Source organism: Oncorhynchus mykiss, chromosome 1, assembly GCF_013265735.2.
Source record: "Oncorhynchus mykiss isolate Arlee chromosome 1, USDA_OmykA_1.1, whole genome shotgun sequence".
In the NCBI taxonomy this organism is placed as follows: domain Eukaryota; kingdom Metazoa; phylum Chordata; class Actinopteri; order Salmoniformes; family Salmonidae; genus Oncorhynchus; species Oncorhynchus mykiss.
The window spans coordinates 18,478,561-18,496,696 of record NC_048565.1 but is presented as its reverse complement, the minus strand read 5'-3'; the positions used below and the strand labels follow the sequence as shown (position 1 = coordinate 18,496,696).

General features: G+C 40.5%; 1 protein-coding gene across 3 annotated transcripts; it reads right to left on the bottom strand.

Annotated features, from left to right (window-relative positions):
* Positions 1 to 2,519: 2,519 nt before the first annotated feature.
* Positions 2,520 to 17,598, bottom strand: LOC110498532 (putative ferric-chelate reductase 1). 3 transcript variants are annotated; one of them, XM_036959635.1, is made up of 12 exons: positions 17,412 to 17,598; positions 12,046 to 12,241; positions 8,907 to 9,043; positions 8,594 to 8,682; positions 8,132 to 8,489; positions 6,323 to 6,406; positions 4,742 to 4,833; positions 4,587 to 4,645; positions 4,089 to 4,238; positions 3,940 to 3,971; positions 3,743 to 3,786; positions 2,520 to 3,527 (listed from the first exon to the last, which is right to left on the bottom strand). In XM_036959635.1, exons 2-12 carry the CDS (start codon positions 12,239 to 12,241, stop codon positions 3,335 to 3,337), a joined length of 1,434 nt encoding a protein of 477 aa, XP_036815530.1. In that variant the 5' UTR covers positions 17,412 to 17,598; the 3' UTR covers positions 2,520 to 3,334. The 3 variants fall into 3 exon arrangements, with proteins under 3 accessions (XP_036815530.1, XP_036815525.1, XP_036815572.1); XM_036959630.1 differs by lacking the exon at positions 17,412 to 17,598 and adding an exon at positions 16,535 to 16,885; XM_036959677.1 differs by lacking the exons at positions 3,940 to 3,971; positions 17,412 to 17,598 and adding an exon at positions 16,535 to 16,882.
* Between the last annotated feature and the right edge of the window lie 538 nt (positions 17,599 to 18,136).

The window sequence follows — 18,136 nt, the reverse complement described above, 5'->3', positions numbered from 1 at the left end:
CTTAACAACACTATCAACAAGGCAGGTCCTACAGGCCCTAGTTTGTCGCACCTTGACTACTGTTCAGTCGTGTGGCAGGTGCCACAAAAAAGGACTTAGAAGAATTGCAATTGGCTCAGAACAGGGCAGCACGGCTGATGTACACAGAGGATGTACACAGAGAGCTAATATTAATAATATGCATGTCAATCTCTCCTGGCTGAAAGTGGAGGAGAGATTGACTTCATCAATACTTTTATTTATGAGAGGTGTTGAATGCACCGAGCTGTCTGTCTAAACTACTGGCACACAGCTTGGACACCCATGCATACCCGACAAGACATGCCACAAGACATGCCACAACTCATTTTTGAACCACTCCACAAATTTCTTGTTAACAAACTATAGTTTTGGCAAGTCCGTTAGGGACATCTACTTTGTGCATGACACAAGTAATTTTTCCAACAATTGTTTACAGACAGATTATTTCACTTATTATTCCGTGTATCACAATTCCAGTGGGTCAGAAGTTTACATATACTAAGTTGACTGTGCCTTTAAACCGCTTGGAAAATTCCAGAAAATGATGTCATAGCTTTAGAAGCTTCTGATAGGTGTGGTGGTTAATTTCTGTCTTATCAAACGAGGAGAGACAAACCTTTCACACAAGTCAGAGTTATACTTAAACTATACCTTTAATAGTAAGAGCTTTGCAATAGCAATGACTTTCAATGACTCACCATTTCTAATGAACTGTTGAGAGTGAATAAACAAAAGTACAAAGGTCTTTTACAGCCAAGATACACTCCTCTCAACCTACATGACGAACAACAGATACATAGAAATCTTAGCCTTGTGACCATTCTATGAAAGATATCTATAATACATAGCAGACAGCATCTGCTGTGTCAACCGTTTTCATTGTGTAGACCAGTGTCTGGTCCTCCTACTCCAAACTGGAACCATCTCACTCTAGTACGGTATGGCACAAACATGAACTCATGTTCTCTGGAATGCTCTTTAGGTTTTATCACCCAAAGACATCGTTAATCTCCTCTGTCAGTGTTATCTCATAGAGGCCCATCCTCAGTAGAACGCACACACAATAGTTAACAGAATACTCTATTCTGTTGCATAAAACAACCATTATAATGCAATACAAGCATTATAACATAATCTTGAAATTTCCATGACATAGGCTAATTAACATAATTTGAGTCAATTGGAGGTGTACCTGTGGATGTATTTCAAGGCCTACCTTCAAACTCAGTGCCTCTTACTTGACATCATGGGAAAATCAAAAGAAATCAGCCAAGACCTCAGAACATTTTTTTAGACATACGCAAGTCTGGTTCATCGTTGGGAGCAATTTCCAAATGCCTGAAGGTACCACGTTCATCTGTACACACAATAGTATGCAAGTATAAACACCATGGGACCACACAGCCGTCACTCGGGGAAGAGACACATACTTTGGTGCGAAAAGTGCAAATCAAACCCAGAACAACAGCAAAAGACCTTGGGAAGATGCTGGAGGTAACTGGTACAAAAGTATCTATATCCACAGTAAACGAGACCTATATCAACATAACCTGAAAGGCCGCTCAGCAAACAAGAAGCCACTGCTCCAATACCGCCATAAAAAAGCCAGACTACAGTTTGCAACTGCACATGGGGACAAAGATCATACTTTTTGGAGAAATGTCCTCTGGTCTGATGAAACAAAAATAGAACTGTTTGGCCATAATGACCATCGTTATGTTTGGAGCAAAAAGGGGGAGGCTTGCAAGCTGAAGAACACCCTCCCAACCGTGAAGTACGGTGGTGGCAGCATCATGTTGTGGGGGTGCTTTGCTGCAGGATGGACTGGTGCACTTCACAAAATAGATGGCATCATGAGGAGGAAAAGTATGTGGATATATTGAAGCAACATCTCAAGACATCAGTCAGGAAGTTAAAGCTGGGTCGCAAATGGGTCTTCCAAATGGGCAATGACCCCAAGCATACTTCAAAAAGTTGTGGCAAAATGGCTTAAGGACAACAAAGTCAAGGTATTGGAGTGGCCATCTGTTAAGGGAATTTTTGATCAATAATGACTAATTATGTATACATTTCAATCAGGACTGACTAATCAGAATACTATTATGTTACTGTATATATATTAATTTTCTTTATAATCCTAGTACTGAATATAATGCGTGTAAATATAATCAAGAAGTAGAACAATGACTGTCTGTTCCTTGGTAGAAATGAATGAATTTATAGCCAGGCTGGCTAGAATGCTTATCTACACAGGCAGACCTTGGCTTGCGTCGTAAATTATCTTAGTAGGGAGAGACGATGTGGGAAGGCTTGAGAACTATACAGCCATTGTACTGCTGGTTGATGAGACGGGGTGTTACGAAAACTAATGACGTCATTTTCAGTTTATAATCTGTGGTAAACTGTATCATGTTCAGTACTCTCGAGAATAAACGCAGCTGGTTGATATTAGAGACTGGTCTCTGTCCATTTTATACAAATAAGAGTCTTACAAATTCTTAGGAATTGACAGTGTTTAATTTTAATTGGGTATTAAAACATAGAGGAATATAATTCCTGTAACACCATCACAAAGCCCTGACCTCAGTCCCATAGAACATTTGTAGGCAGAACTGAGAAAGCGTGTGCTGCAAGGAGGCCTACAAACCTGACTCAGTTACACCAGCTCTGTCAGGAGGAATGGGCCAAAATTCACCCAACTTATTGTGAGAAGCTTATGGAAGGCTTATGAAAATCCTCATCAATCAGAAGGGAGCTGCCACAAGCGTCCCTAATGTAGGTATTTGCAATTAATTATCAGGTAGAACAGAAAACCAGCAGGCTCCGGACCTCGTAGTACCCTTGATGTATAGGCTATATGTGTGCTCTAGCCAACAGTGCACTAAATCTGTGCGCTGTTGACTAGAGCACATTGCCAATACCAGAGTGCACACTTGCTATATAACATACAGTTTTGGGTGAGAAAATCATTAGTAGAGTTGAAAATGCAATTGAAACCCATTTAACTTGTATTTTTTATTCGGTACATGGGAATTTAACCGCAAAATGTATTTTTACGTGCACTACGTCATCACACACATCATTTTATGTGCAACAAGTCAATTTGATGAAAACAACTCTGGTGGGAAAATGAGCGTATTGTTCTATGTGGATTTTAGAATATTCGCATGAAAATCTGTCGCCATATGGATGGAAATGTAGCTATAGTAAAACATCTAAGTATTCATGATACAGTATAAACGTGTATTGTAACCCAAACCAAAAATAAAGAATGATAAACAAGGGTTAAAGTGCATGTGTGACATACAGTATGTTACCAAGTGGATAACACATATCTACAGTATAAACCTACTGCCATAATACATGTTTTAATGTAATGACGCAAACCCCATTGCTTTACACCGTCCTCATGTCTCATAAGTATATATTCCAATGATAAGAGCCACTGTAAAACCCAAGTTGCCCAGAACGAGGATAACTTTGAGGATTTTTTCAAAAGAGAGTGTCTGAAAAGAAGATGAAAAAATTACTACAATTTTAAAAAGTGACATGAAAATGTGTTTTGACACATTGCATTTCAAAGCACCCCCTCCCCACATGTATTCGATCATCCAATCATTGGATCATTATATATATAAAAAAACATTCTTATGATAAGTATTTTGTGATATTAGATTGAAAGTGGAGGCAACACAGTGACCTTTATAATACGATTACTTACCGTTCTCTTTGGCACAATCCATTTGTCATCAATTCCTGCATTTCCTGCGAGGTGAAGAGAAGACAAAACCATATTAAAATCGACTTACATTTTTAAGAAATGCCAATATCTTGAACGGTGAGATGAGACGTTAATGTTCACAGGATGACATTTATTGTCATGATTCTTGTCCTAGAGGCAGAACTGAGCAATCTTACCTTAGATAGGCCAGATGAAAAGTAAAAATTGGCTATATTGTTAAAAAGAAATTGGGGAAAAAGCATTAGGGTTATCACTATTCAGAGCTGCCTCCAGAACAAGATTCATGACAAAAAACAGTAACCTGCTTAATATTCACAAATCTTACTTTTCCTCTGGTAACTCCGGTTGCAACAGAGGTATATGAACATCAAGTAAAACAGAGCCACCCAGGCTGTATACCCTCCCATCACTTTCATGCGCCAGTGTATCGAGCAGCACTTCTCAATTTCCTCCAGACCCACAAATATGGCCGCCACTGTGTTAGAGAGAGGGATGAGAAATACCGAAGGAGAGAAAAGCGCATGTAGCTCGAGTATTACATTGTACTACTAACTAGGTTGAGTAGGCTAAACCTGAAAATGTGATCTTATTCACTGTCAACACAGCAACACACAGGGTAGGTATACTGTAGTGAGCCTTCTACAGAACTAATCTAACACTCAGAGATTGTTGATTTTGTTCACAACCTTACAGGGCTCCACCGAACGAGAAGAGAATGATTTCTTGTAAAATATAGGTTAGATCTGACGAGTCAACTATGGAATCACATGAGCTATGACATATTGTTCTCCTTCAGTTAAAATCAAAAGGTGAAGTTCCTTACTGGTAAAAACCTCAGTTGTGAAGGCAATCACTCTGAGAACCAAATCACAGATGGACCTCCTGAAAAAATATACATAACATGACATCTTTACCAGTGTGAGGTTCAATTCAGGTACTTTCAACACACATTTTCAGGCTTTGATCTGAGGAACTCACATTTCATGGCTGGGCCCAAAGGGTAGAAAAACAACAATCGTTTGTCCCAAGCTCAGGACCATTGCCACACCAACAACAGCCACAAGAGTTATCTATAAGACAAAGTCACACTCACATTTCATCTCAACATGGAGTTTACCCCAACCCTGTACAAGCAGTACAGTGTTCTGGCAGGAATAAAGTCTATACACTATTATAAACTGGGTAGTTTGGGTCCTGGATGCTGATTGGCTGAAATTGCATTCAAACCATTAATATTGAAGTGATAATGCTCTCGAAGCTGGTGTTTGGAGGATTTTATTGTAATTGGTGTTCGTCGAGGACCGTCAAACCGTGCCAATACATCCTCCAAATACCGGCTTCGAGGGCATTATCACTTAAATATAAACGGTTTGAATGCAGTTTCAGCCAATCAGCATCCAATATATATACCAATATATTTATATAATGAATGACATATTTTCATTTAAAACTTCATTTTGATTAATTTATTCATACAATTTCTTCCTTCCACAAGATATAGTCCCGACACAAATCTAGGGTTGCTAACCAAGCCGGCTGGTCGTTCATTCTATTGGTTCGGTTGCCAGAGGCATCTGTATCTATGGACACAACCCCGTCCTTCGTTCTAAATGTTCCATTTTCATACTGGCTGGCAACGTACTTATCCCTTGCTTGCTAGCTAGCCAACTAAGGCTAACTTACAGTCACATCAAACGTCAAAAATAATAACAACAGTAGCTGCATTTGCATTTGTTTAAGCTGTTTTCTAGTGACATTTATTTGGAAACATCCATAACAATGAGCTAATGAGGCACGATTTTGCCTGGCATAGAAAATGTGCTCTCTCGTCAGGACACTATTGTTCAAAGGAGCTAGCCAACAACACAGCTAACAAAATCACTTCAAACTGAAGCTATAAAGATTGCAAACTAGCTGCACTTCGTTTAGTTTGATCTTTTTCAATTGACAGTTCTTTGTATATTTTCATTAAAATTATGCCAGCTGATTCATGATTTCGACTGGCTGGGAAATACTGCCTGCCTCTCTCTAGTCCCGACCCCTACATGTTAATTACTATAGGACAGCTGGAGATCAAATTTGAATATTAAAACAATGTTGCAAATGTCGGAGAGACAGAACGCAAGGTTTATACAAATCTCCGCTGTTGAAGACTAGATGCTAGTCTAAAAGAAATGTGAGATAATGTCTAGATGCTTTTTATAGGGGAAATCAAGCTTATATAGTGCCTGGCTGGGTTGATTAGACAGCGGATTGCACAGAGAGATGGAACAGAGTAAATAGGCATTTTAACGTCATAGATTTAGCCGGTGGTAACTTGTGGAATAGATACGGGCTGGAATGCGGTTTTAACCGATCAGCATTCAGGATTAGAACCACCCGTTGTATAAATTACATTATAAACTGGGTGGTTCAAGCCCTGAATGCTGATTGGCTGTCAGCCATATATAAATATACACATCGTGCCTAAAAATCTGCTCATAGCCGTGGTACTGTATATTTCTCAATATACCACACCCCTTTGGGGCTTATTGCTGAAATAAAGTCATTGATACTCACTTGTATTGGCTCCCATAGCAGCAACAAAATAAAGGCAATGATGGCTGCAACCATTGAGAGAGGACACAACAACTTCTTGAACAACTGCAACAAAATAACAACTGTTGTCAAATCATTGCCCAGCATTATACTAATAGAATAGACAGTATGGCACTGTAGACACTAAACATTTCCAGACAAAAGATCAGTTGGAGAGGTACTGCTACCAGAATCATCTACACCATGACTAAGTGCAGAAGGACCAAAGAGCAAAACATCCCGGTTCGTATCCACAAAGAGTCTCAGAACCGGTCCTATGAATCCTATCAGAACCTGTTTAAACAACAAAAAACTCCCAGCTCAGAGTAGGTTTTATGGTGATGTTAAGAGACTGCCCAGACAAACTCTGCACCAGGAGTAAAATCAACTTATAATGGTAATCATTACATTTTGAGGTACCACAAAGGAAATATAGAGCTCTGTTCATTCCGTATCGCCGAAGCTCAGCATTACAGCGTGATTGAAATTTAAAGGCAATGTTCCTGCATTAGCATGTGGTATAGTTTATGCATGACACGATCACTTTGTTGGTATGCAAAACCTTCTTCTAAACCATTTCTGATATTCTGAATAATGTGATCGACATATTGCACTGAATCATTCAGTGTGATGGTATGTTACATTTTTTATAAAATTACCATTATATCAACTCACTCATCCATCCTGTTGAACAACTCTGAATCTCTTTAACACAGTAAGCATCAAGTCACTTGCCGATAGTGTTTCATAAAACAAAGGGCGAGCCCTAGCCATTTGGGGGCCCTAAGTAAAGTTTTGTTGGTGGGCAAAACATTTGAGTGGCCACAATCTTGACGTTTTTAAAGTACATTTTCTGCAATTTTACACATTTGACCATGGGGTGCAGAGACAATGTTGCAGTTTTAAAGCAAGTTTGCTGCAATTCTACACATTTAGCCATAGGCAGAGAGAAGATTTAGCAAATGTTTTTACTAATTTCATGCAATTCTACTGATTTTGTTGTTGCAGTTCTTTCTTCAGTTAACTTTCTGCAATTCTACGCATTTTGCCATGAGGCACAGAAAACATGTTTCAAAGCAGGTTTGCTACAATTCTACACATTTTGCTATTGGGGCACTGAGAAAATGTAGCAGTTTTAAAACAGTTTGCTACATTTCTACACAGGTTTCTACACAGGTTCTACAGGTTTCCAATGACCCAGGTTTATATGACAAAAGCAATGTTGCAACAACAAAAACATTGCAACATGTGTAATGGAAACAGCCTTAACTTGCCTTGCTTTTCTGGTTGGCTGGATGCAAGTTTCACCATCAAATTATTTCACATCTACAGGAGTGCCAGTGTACCGTGGCAATACACTGGCACGAGATAATTATTCGAATATGGCAAATATTTGTCAATTCTTCATGAGACCGATAGGTGGGAATCACTGGACACGTTAATGGAAATATAGCTTGTGACTGACATAAGAGAAAAACTGTTGATTGGCAATCACATTTTGAAATTGCACCTTGTATATTCTACTATTCTAACTCTCAATAGTAAGTTGAGCCCCCCCCCCCCCCCCCCCAGAAAAAAATAGAAAGGTGAGATTCTTATGACTAAAGAAGAGGTTTATTTTTACTCAACATTGTAGAGGTAAAATGTCTATATTCTCCTCACTTACGACCAATTTCCTACTCTGGGACGCTTTGTGGACACGGCCCCAGCTGTACGAAGTCATGGAGATTTTCCTAAACAAGACACTGAAAGAACTAGAAGTAAAATATTGAAATCCATATTATGACTTACCTTATGCCAAAGTGTCTGGCCTTTTGGAAGACTCATGACCAAGAGTGAAGGCCGAATGAGAGCGCTAATAAGCATACACGTAGAGGGTGCAGATGTGTGCAGAGCAGGAGTAGGAGTAGTGATAGTAGGAGTAGTGATAGTAGGAGGCGTGATAGCAGGAGTAGTAGGAGGAGTGATGGTAGAAGTAGTGATAGTAGTAGGAGTGACAGTAGAAGTAGTGATAGTAGTAGGAGTGACAGCAGTAGTAGAAGTAGTGATAGTAGTAGGAGTGACAGTAGTAGTAGAAGTAGTAGGACAGGTGGTGATGTTAATGGCCTCTGGTATCCAGAATTTCATCATGTCTTTAATAAATGTGACTCTGAAAAATATCAATAAACATGCTTAAAGACTGAATGTCCCTTTTACTCTAGTGCGACAACAGCATATTACAGTAAATTCATTCATTAATACATGAATAATGACCTGAAATAGAAAACTCCTTTGTATGGTGCTCTCCACTTGGCTTCGATGAATGTCTTGGCTTGGTTGTTTGGTTGGGTAACAGCAGCTGCCTACACACACATTTTACAGTCATGGACAGACTGACATCAAAGGTGTCATACAGCTCATTTCAAAGCACCTTAGCTTGATGACACCTTTTTACCAGTATCATTGTCTGATCATGAGACTGATGTTTGACCATGTGAGATGAGGAATAAGGAGGGTAAAAGAAACTGCAATAAGAGGGTAACTAAACAACAAGAGGGGGAAAACACTTCTATTAGAGCAGACTCACTGGATTCCCACCGCACTGAAGAAGGCGGCTATGAGCGGGAGTGAGCAGAGTGAAGGTGCCAGCAGGAGGTCCATCCTGTTCCCTAGCCTCCAACAGAAACCCTTTAAACGTCGTGGCAGGACCAGCTTTGAGTGACACTGTAACACATTATTAGAAACATAGACGGGTTCATACTTTTCAAACACAAAAATAGTGATCTATTGTAGGAGGAACCTAGTAGGAGATACCAACTATACTGAACAAAAATATAAAGTCAACATGCAAAGTGTTGGTCCCGTGTTTCATGAGCTGAAATAAATTTTCCTCATGCACAAAAAGCTTATTTCTCTCAAATTATGTTCCTAGCTCAGTGTTCCCTCATCTTCGAGCTTCAGCCCTCATACTTCCCCTCGGGACTCTCCAAGATAGCCTACCTCATCACGATGATGTCCGGGAGGGCTCTCACCGTCTCTACTGCCGTGTGGGAGCTACAGCCGGCCATATACGCTAGTCTGGAAGGATTCATGGGAGAAGTGAGAAAGATCTTTGATGCCCCGTTCTCCAGGCAAGAGGCCGCCCGGAGGCTAATCCAGCTTCGGCAGGACTCCCGCAGTGTAGCTGATTATGTGGTAGATTTCCACACGTTGGCGGAGAGTGCTTGGAATCAAGAGGCACTGTTCGATATGTTCCTGCACGGCGTGTCGGAAGAGGTCAAGGATGAGCTTTCAGCCCGGGAGTTACCTACGGAGCTCGATTCCCTCATCGCTTTGACCATCCATATCGATGGGCGATTACAGGAATGATGGAGGGAGAGGATTTTGGACACTACCCTGGCGTCCGAGCTGAACATCCCCACTCAGCCCCTCTCCATTCACATGGACATAAGATCACTGGATGGGCACTCAATAGGCCCGAGTGACCCACAACACCACTCCCATCAACCTACGGGTGTTTCAGGGAACCACAGCGAGGCTATGCAGTTCCTGTTCATCAAATCCCCTCTGATTCCCGTGGTATTGGGATTCTCCCAGCGACACAATCCCCTCATTAAGAGGTCTACTGGTGCCATTATGGGCTGGAGCCTGTTCTACCACGCCCATTGCCTGAAGTCAGCACAACCTGCCCCAGGACGTCTTCGTGGGGGCTCGGAAGGTGCCCCGTATCTCTGCCATTCCCTCGGAGTACCAGGACTTCCGGGAGGTGTTCAGAAAGGCCCAGGCCACGTCGCTTCCGCCACACCAACCCTACGACTACGGGATTGACCTTCTCTCTAGTGCCACGCCATCCCGGGGACATCTGTACTCTCTGTAGGAACCGGAGAACATGGCTACGGATACCTACATTGGGGACTCCCTAGCTGCTGGATTTATCTGTCACTCTTCCTCTCCTGCCGGAAACAGGGTTTTTCTACGTGGCTGTTCCTCGGGTGATGTAGGTTAACCCAGAAACTGTGTGTCCCCAGGCGCTCTTATTTGTGGACTTCTCTAACCATAAAAGCCTTGGTTTCATGCATGTTAACATCAGAAGCCTCCTCCTTAAGTTTGTTTTACTCACTGCTTTAGCACACTCCCCCAACCCTGATGTCCTTGCCGTGTCTGAGTCCTGGCTTAGGAAGGCCACCAAAAATTCGGAGACTTCCATCCCCAACTACAACATTTTCCGTCAAGATAGAACTGCCAAAGGGGGAGGAGTTGCAATCTACTGCAGAGATAGCCTGCAAAGTTCAGTCATACTTTCCAGGTCAATGCCCAAACAGTTAGAGCTTCTAATTTTAAAAATGAATCTCTCCAAAAATAAGTCTCTCACTGTTGCCGCCTGTTAGACCCCCCTCAGCTCCCAGCTGTGCCCTGGACACCATATGTGAATTGAATGCCCCCCATATATCTTCAGATATCGTTCTGCTAGGTGACCTAAACTGGGATATGCTTAACCACCAGGCCGTCCTACAATCTAAGCTAGATGCCCTCAATCTCACACAAATTATCAAGGAACCCACCAGGTACAACCCTAAATCCGTAAACATGGGCACCCTCATAGATATTATCCTGACCAACTTGCCCTCCAAATACACCTCTGCTGTTTTCAATCAGTATCTCAGCGATCACTGCCTCATTGCCTGCATCCGTTATGGGTCCGCAGTCAAACGACCACCCCTCATCACTGTCAAACGCTCCCTAAAACACTTCTGTGAACAGGCCTTTCTTATCGACCTGGCCCGGATATCCTGGAAGCTTACCAGCGTTTTTGTGTCAGCTCCTGCTTTTCCCCAGTCTCTCTTTTCTCATCCTCCTGGTTTTTGACCCATGCCTGTCCTGGCCCTGTACTCACCCGCCTGACCACTTTGCCTGCCTCTGACCCTGCCTGTCGTCCTGTTACTTTGCTCCTGTTGCTGTAATAAACATTGTTACTTCGACACGGTCTGCATCTGGTTCTTACCTTGATTCCTGATAGTTCCGGCCATTATCCAGCAACATAGCAAAGCCATTGAAGAGGAGTGGGACAACCTTCCACAGGCCACAATAAACAGCCTGATCAACTCTATGCGAAGGAAATGTGTCATGCTGCATGAGGCAAATGGTGGTCACGCCAGATACTGACTGGTTTTCTGATCCACGCCCCTAGCTTTTTTTAAAAAGGCATCTGTGACCAACAGATACATATCTGTATTCTCCATAGATTAGGGCCTAATTTATTTATTTCAATTGACTGACTTTCTTATATGAACTGTAACTCAGTCAAATCTTTGAAATTGTTGCATGCTGCGTTTATATTTTTATTCAGTGTATAATGGGTTCTGTACCATCCACTATTAGGCTTCACATATATAATACCTTACGTAGCCCATGGTTCATCAAGCTCCTCTGACAAGGCCCAATAAGGGCTGCGTTTACACAGGCAGCCCAATTCTGTTTTTTCCCCCCACTAATTGGTATTTTGACCAATCACATTAGATCTTTACACGTCAGATGTTTTTCAGAGCTGATCTGATTAGTCAAAAGACCAATAAGTTAAATAAATATCAGAACTTGGCTTCCTGTGTAAATGTAGAATATTGCCTTCTCTATTCTTAAATGCATTTATTAATTTACTCCAAGTTGCACACATTTATTCACATGCACATGCACACAAACACACACATTCAGGGTGCTTTGATCTTTACCTATAGTCTCATCTCCTGCATCACTGGAACAGAAATGTTTAGGGACACTAAACGGACCACTCTCAGGTGTGGGAGAACCATGTTGGGGCAACATTGTGTCACAGGACATGGCAACACCACCACCACTAAAACCAGTCACAGTTTCAATGGTGGCAATGCCAATCAAAATGATGAGGACCATTTGGGCGGAGCACATCTGAAAAACAGGGTGTGTGTCAAAGCATTGTTTCTTAAAATATCTTAACTTCCACAGTGTGGTAATCTTTATATAAAAGTAAAGTACCCACCATGAGTGTATTTGACCCCCAAACCTTGACTAAGGTAGGCTACAACAATCAGCTCTACTGTAGAAATTTGAGGATCATTTGAATAAAATCAGTGTTTGAATACTTTATTGTAGTCTTCATTTATTGTAGTCTTAATTGTAGACGGGTTGCCTCCCACATTAACAATGTTCAAGCATACTGCCCTAGGTCTGGGATTCCTGAGACAAACTTTGAGGAGGCCAATCATATTTGACAAGGGTTTTTACTTTAGTTGTAAAATTATATGCACTAGTACTATTGAGGAAAATGTCAATTAAAGTCTGGTGTCAGAGATGCCCACTATCTATGGTTATAACATCTGTCTAGAAAAGACTCCATGCGTTAATAGCCTATACTGTACACAGATGACAGTTTACAGACGGCACCAGACCTTGATTTAGGCCAGAGTTTACCGGCACTTCTCATTTTTTGGGAATTACGACCTGGCTTGTCTATAAAAATAGCCTATTGCTGGCACAGATTCACACGCCGAGGCAGAAAAGGTCGATCAAAGCGGAATGAAGGCAGGATCTTCATTGAATAGCAATGGAGAGTGGGCATTCGTTTCCTGATTCCGCTTCGTTCAAATGTATTTGCTGCTAGTCTGTGAATCTGTGGGTGACAGTAGGCTGTTCGAGATTGCGCAGATTGTAAATGCGCCAGGCTGAATGGCAAGATGCGCTGTTCCAAATTGTCAAATTAGGGTTTGTAAGGTCATGAAAGTCACATAAAATAATGTAATAATTGTTGTTAATATAATTCCTCACTGTGCCGTGAGGAAGGCACAGTGATGCTGAAACATCGGTAAATACCCATTAAATTGCTGGGAGATTATACATGGAGTGTGTAACTTCCTTTATTTGGATAGTTTATAGTTTATTCGCCGATAGTAAGCACATCCACACAAACAAAACTGTCTGGGTGTCCGCCAGCTCATAAAAAAAAATAAACTCTAATATAATTCATGAAAGCACACTATTGAATATGATCAATCAATAAAAATAAAAACATATCAGGCATTATCGGAATGACCCTTCAGTACATGTCTGTGGTGCAGCATGTGTGCCATTGTGAGTGGGCCGTTGCCCGAAGAGAGAGAGTGCATAATTTCAGCAGCAGGTATGAAATAATGACTGAGACTAACAACTTGCTATGCATAGAGCTCTCCTGAAACATGAATAGTTGCAACACAATTTCACGCTCAATTTGTGGAAATATGTACAAAAAGTTTTTCAGCACTTTTGGTGTGTTTTTGTGGAGCCTACATTACACAATTTTCTTCAATGCATTTAATACAAGGCTCCACTTTTTTGTTTACATTACACCATTTCTTTCTTAATGCATTTTACACGAGGCTATTTCGAATTTTATGAGGGTTGCCAGACTGGAGACAAAGACATATCATTATTTACATTTTTTGGTATCATAAAGGTATTTGATTTGGGAATGGGGATACACACGCTCACCTTGTTTGTATTCATGTTATAGACAACTTTGACTTTTGTATTAATTATTTTGTATAAAATATTTGTGTTTATTTACATCCTATGGGGTTTAAGATAAAGGGGACAGTGGTATAGGAGAGTATGAAATGAAAAAAAAAGCTTTGATTCTAGGCCGTAGGAAATCCTACATCCATCTCATTAGATCAGAACAGGATGTATCAACAGTGATTCATATTACTGGTTTGCTACCTAAAAAAAAGGATAGTTGTGTTTTGCTGCATAACACACTTACATTATTTGTCTACCCATATGATGTGGATCATTGTTAGGTTATTGATATTTAAGCTTCAGTAACAAAATAACACCATGGTTGTAATAACACTTTAAACAGGTCCTTTGTAAATGTGTAGAATGTGTTTGCTTAACGTATGTAAATTCAACAGTTACAGAGGATTTTCTTCTGAATAACTGGTCAGGGCATAACACTTTCCATTCAGCTTCATGCATCTTTGCTGCAAGGCTTAATCACACCTTAACTGAATAATTCTGTCACGCCCATTGTTGCTTATCCATTGTTCACTCGACATATCAATGTAATTACACCCAACACAATGTTGAAAAACAGAATGCTTCCCATTGCTAGATCACAGAACTAGACGTGAGCTGGACGTGATCCCAACACTGCCACCAATGTAGAGGAAGAAAGTGAAAGCTGCAACAGGGACTCTAACCAGGGCTCATACATTGAAAAGTGAGCACTAATGGCTGTTGCCATGAAAGCTTAGTAGGGCTCTGGGCAGACGCAGTAGGCCTATAATGCTGGCTTATGCTTTGTTACAATAGCCTAAGAATATAAAATCACTGACACGGCTGTAATAATTATCATGAAATGACCTTGTCAGCCAACATAATTCTTTATATTACATGTACCTGTTTAACTGCATTGATATGGCTTAATTGATCTTAGTCCAGATTCATTATAGTTGCAAATACCATGCAGTTGCACCAGGGGAATTCTGTTTCCCCATATTTATTGATACATTTCCCATCATAAAGATGTGACCCCATTCCCCAATCAATACCTTAATTGATACCATACAAAAAAAAATGGACAAATACATACTTTTACTCCAGTCTGGCAACCTTCATAAGATCCGACATAGCACCAGTATCGCAGTATTAAGAGAAAACAAGCATAGAAAACAGCATTGGCATTAATAATATAACTATTTTGGTGAGAACCTGGTTGATTAACAATATTGGGTTGTTAACACATTTAAAAATATATATTGTTGGGGGGGGGGGGGGGGGCAGTGTAGAACACCATTGCCCAAAATACATTGCTCTAATAACTTTCTAATGATTATTTTGAAGTTTGCCCCCCCCCCAACAAATTATTTTCCTATGAATGAAATCACACAAAAATTTTCCTATGAATGAAATCACACAAAATCTGCTGATACACTTTATGTATGTATATATTTGCACAAATTGAGTGTGCAATTGTGTTGATATTTGAGCCTTATATATAATCATGTCTAGTTAGATACTTTGCTTTGAAGTAGCCTACCTTATACATTTGATTCCTGATTTATTGAATGAGGGAATCATTTTATAAAGACAAAGGTATTTAGTAAGGGTGGCAACCATCCTCCAGGAGAGCTACTGGGTGTGCAGACTTTTGTTCAAGCCCTTGTCTAACCACAGTGTGGCCTAAACATCAGCTGCTCAACAGGACCTTGATAAGCAGACTTGGGTGTTTCAGGGCTGGATGAAAATCGAAGCCTGCACACCCAGAAGCTCTCCAAATGGAGGGTTGACCACATGTTGACAACATATGACTAACAGTGCAGTTATATTTGGGGGGCTAAGTGCCTTGATCAAGGGCACAACGCAGGAGGTGGTAAGTCTACGTGGGATCAGACACAGTAGCTTTCCAGTGTCAATAATGCTTACTATTTCATTTGGGCTATAATAATAGTAATAGAGAAATAATTAACAGTGAATAATCAGAAGTCACTATAGCATAATGTAATTTGTGAATTTCAGTGAATGGACTGACATGGAAAAAGACAGCTCCTGCACCTATTCCATCCCAAGTCAAGGACTGGGTGGCACTTGGAGACAGTCAGTGACAGTATGTTACACAGTCGTGCAAAGTACTTAAGTAAAAATTATTTAAAGTACTACTCAATTCGTTTTTGTACTTTACTATTTATATTTTTACAACTTCCCTACATTCCTTAAGAAAACAATGTACTTTTTACTTCATATTTTTTTCCCTGACACCCAAAATATGCTTTATATTTTGAATGCTTAGCAGGACAGAAAAATGGTCTAACTCACCATGATCATCCCTACTGCCTCTGATCTAGTAAATGTCAGTTTTAGGGCGTTCCCTGGCTATAATTAAAGTTAAAAAACAAGAAAATTGTGCAAATTCTGGTTGGCTTAATATAAGGAATTTGAAATGATTTATACTTTTACTTTTGATATTTAAGTATATTTAAAACCAAATACCTTTAGACTTTTACTCAAGTAGGATTTTACTGGGAGACTTTCACTTTTACTTGAGTCATATTCTATTAAGGTATCTTTACTTTTACTCAAGTATGACAATTGGGTACTTTTTCCACCACTGATGTTACGGAATGTAACCAAAGATATCTAAGGCCGATAACAGAATGTAGAATGGACTAACGGAATTATCACCGTAAAGAAAAGTGTTTTATTTCTTACCTTGATTCAGGAAGGAGCGAAGTGCGTCGCCAACGCGCGGACTGAAAATGGAATGCCACTACACTAGTTTGATACGTATCAGTGGGGATTAGAAGTCAGTATACACCAATACACTGTCTTTTCCGGTCACAACTTGTTTACGTGCGGTTTGTTGCTTACCTTACTTTGCTACCTGCCAATTTTACGGTTTTTACTTTTTAATGGCCGTTTATATTTTAATTTTTTTCCCCTCGCTCGACTTTTTTCATTCAATTTTTTGAACCCTGGACGCTTTATCTGGACTTGGTTCGTCAGGACCTCCACCAGCCGAAGCTAAGTAGTAACATTAACATGAGGCCTTCTAATTGCAGTCGCTGTACTCATAATATACAGAACGATCGCATTATGGCAAGGATAGCTGTGCTGCAAGCCCAGCTTCAGACGCAATAGTTAGGCAAGGGTAATTTAAGTGTAGGAAAAGATGTGCCACCAGTAAGTACAGATAGTCCGCAGCCGGACCATTTTCTCATGGCTTCTGGAAGGAAATGCTGTAGGACTCCCAACATTTACGTAAACTCGTACATCGCCTTGGTCCGTACAATTGCCCTTATTTTAGCGCCCCCAAAACGCAATACTTCCAGATCAACTGTCATGTCAATACCATTTTAAAGCACAATTTCTCCCCTTTCCAACAGAATCAATTACATAACCTAAATGCTGCCCGTTTCTGCATAATTCAAGCAGGCAATGAGCCCGTACTAATGTGTGATAGTGAGAAGGAGAGATATTGTGTGGGAAAATTGCTTTTTTTCACTCGATCTGTCCAACTTATCACCTTATCGCCTCTAAAATGTAAATAAAACACTATAAAGAGTTTATATAATGTGTCATTACATACCTATTTGAGGGTTTGTGTCGAATTTTGAATCAGGTTTTTAGGGCGGCTTTGAGAATGATGATCGCATGCAATGATGACGAAACAAATGACTAGGTATTCCCCCCTTACCCCAGTCACTGTCCATTTCTTGTTTTTAAAGGATGATAGAAGTGCTACACCTGGTGGAGAGAGATTGTAAGACAGAAATAGTTGCTTTATACTTGCTGTACGTTACGACATGACACGTCAAGATGTAACGGAGGGTCAGTTTTTTTCAACTTTTCTCCAATACTGTAGAGCCATTACCATGTCGATCAACGCTTGAATAGAATCCTAGTTCACACCCCCGAATTTGACGTCAACACAGTCGCTACAGTCCCATTAGTTTTCTTTGTAGCCTCGTTTGAATGTTGCGGTTGCGCACATTTGTACGGAATGGGGTGAGTTTACGTTAGCTCTGACCAAATGAAAACCCTAGACATTGGTGACTTCATTACCCACAGTATTAGACTTAAAACAAATCAACCAGCGATACACTGTTTACCAGGGGGCAGGGCTACCGATGTTAAGGCTAATCTGAAGATGGTGGTGGTTAAAGCTAAAACTGGCGAGTGTAGAGAGTATAGGGATATTGTAATCCAGGTCGGCACCAACGATGTTAGGATGAAACAGTCAGAGCTCACTAAGCGCAACATAGCTTCAGCGTGTAAATCAGCTAGAAAGATGTGTCGGCATCGAGTAATTGT

What these genes read in the sequence shown, in the direction of transcription:
- LOC110498532 (XM_036959635.1), bottom strand. Translation starts at nt 12,241, where the DNA reads ATGTGCTCCGCCCAAATGGTCCTCATCATTTTGATTGGCATTGCCACC. An exon ending in TGCAGGAGATGAGACTATAG is followed by an intron (nt 9,044 to 12,045) that starts GTAAAGATCAAA and finishes AATGTGTTACAG; the next exon opens with TGTCACTCAAAGCTGGTCCT. An exon ending in CACAACTGAGGTTTTTACCA is followed by an intron (nt 4,239 to 4,586) that starts GTAAGGAACTTC and finishes TCTCTAACACAG; the next exon opens with TGGCGGCCATATTTGTGGGT.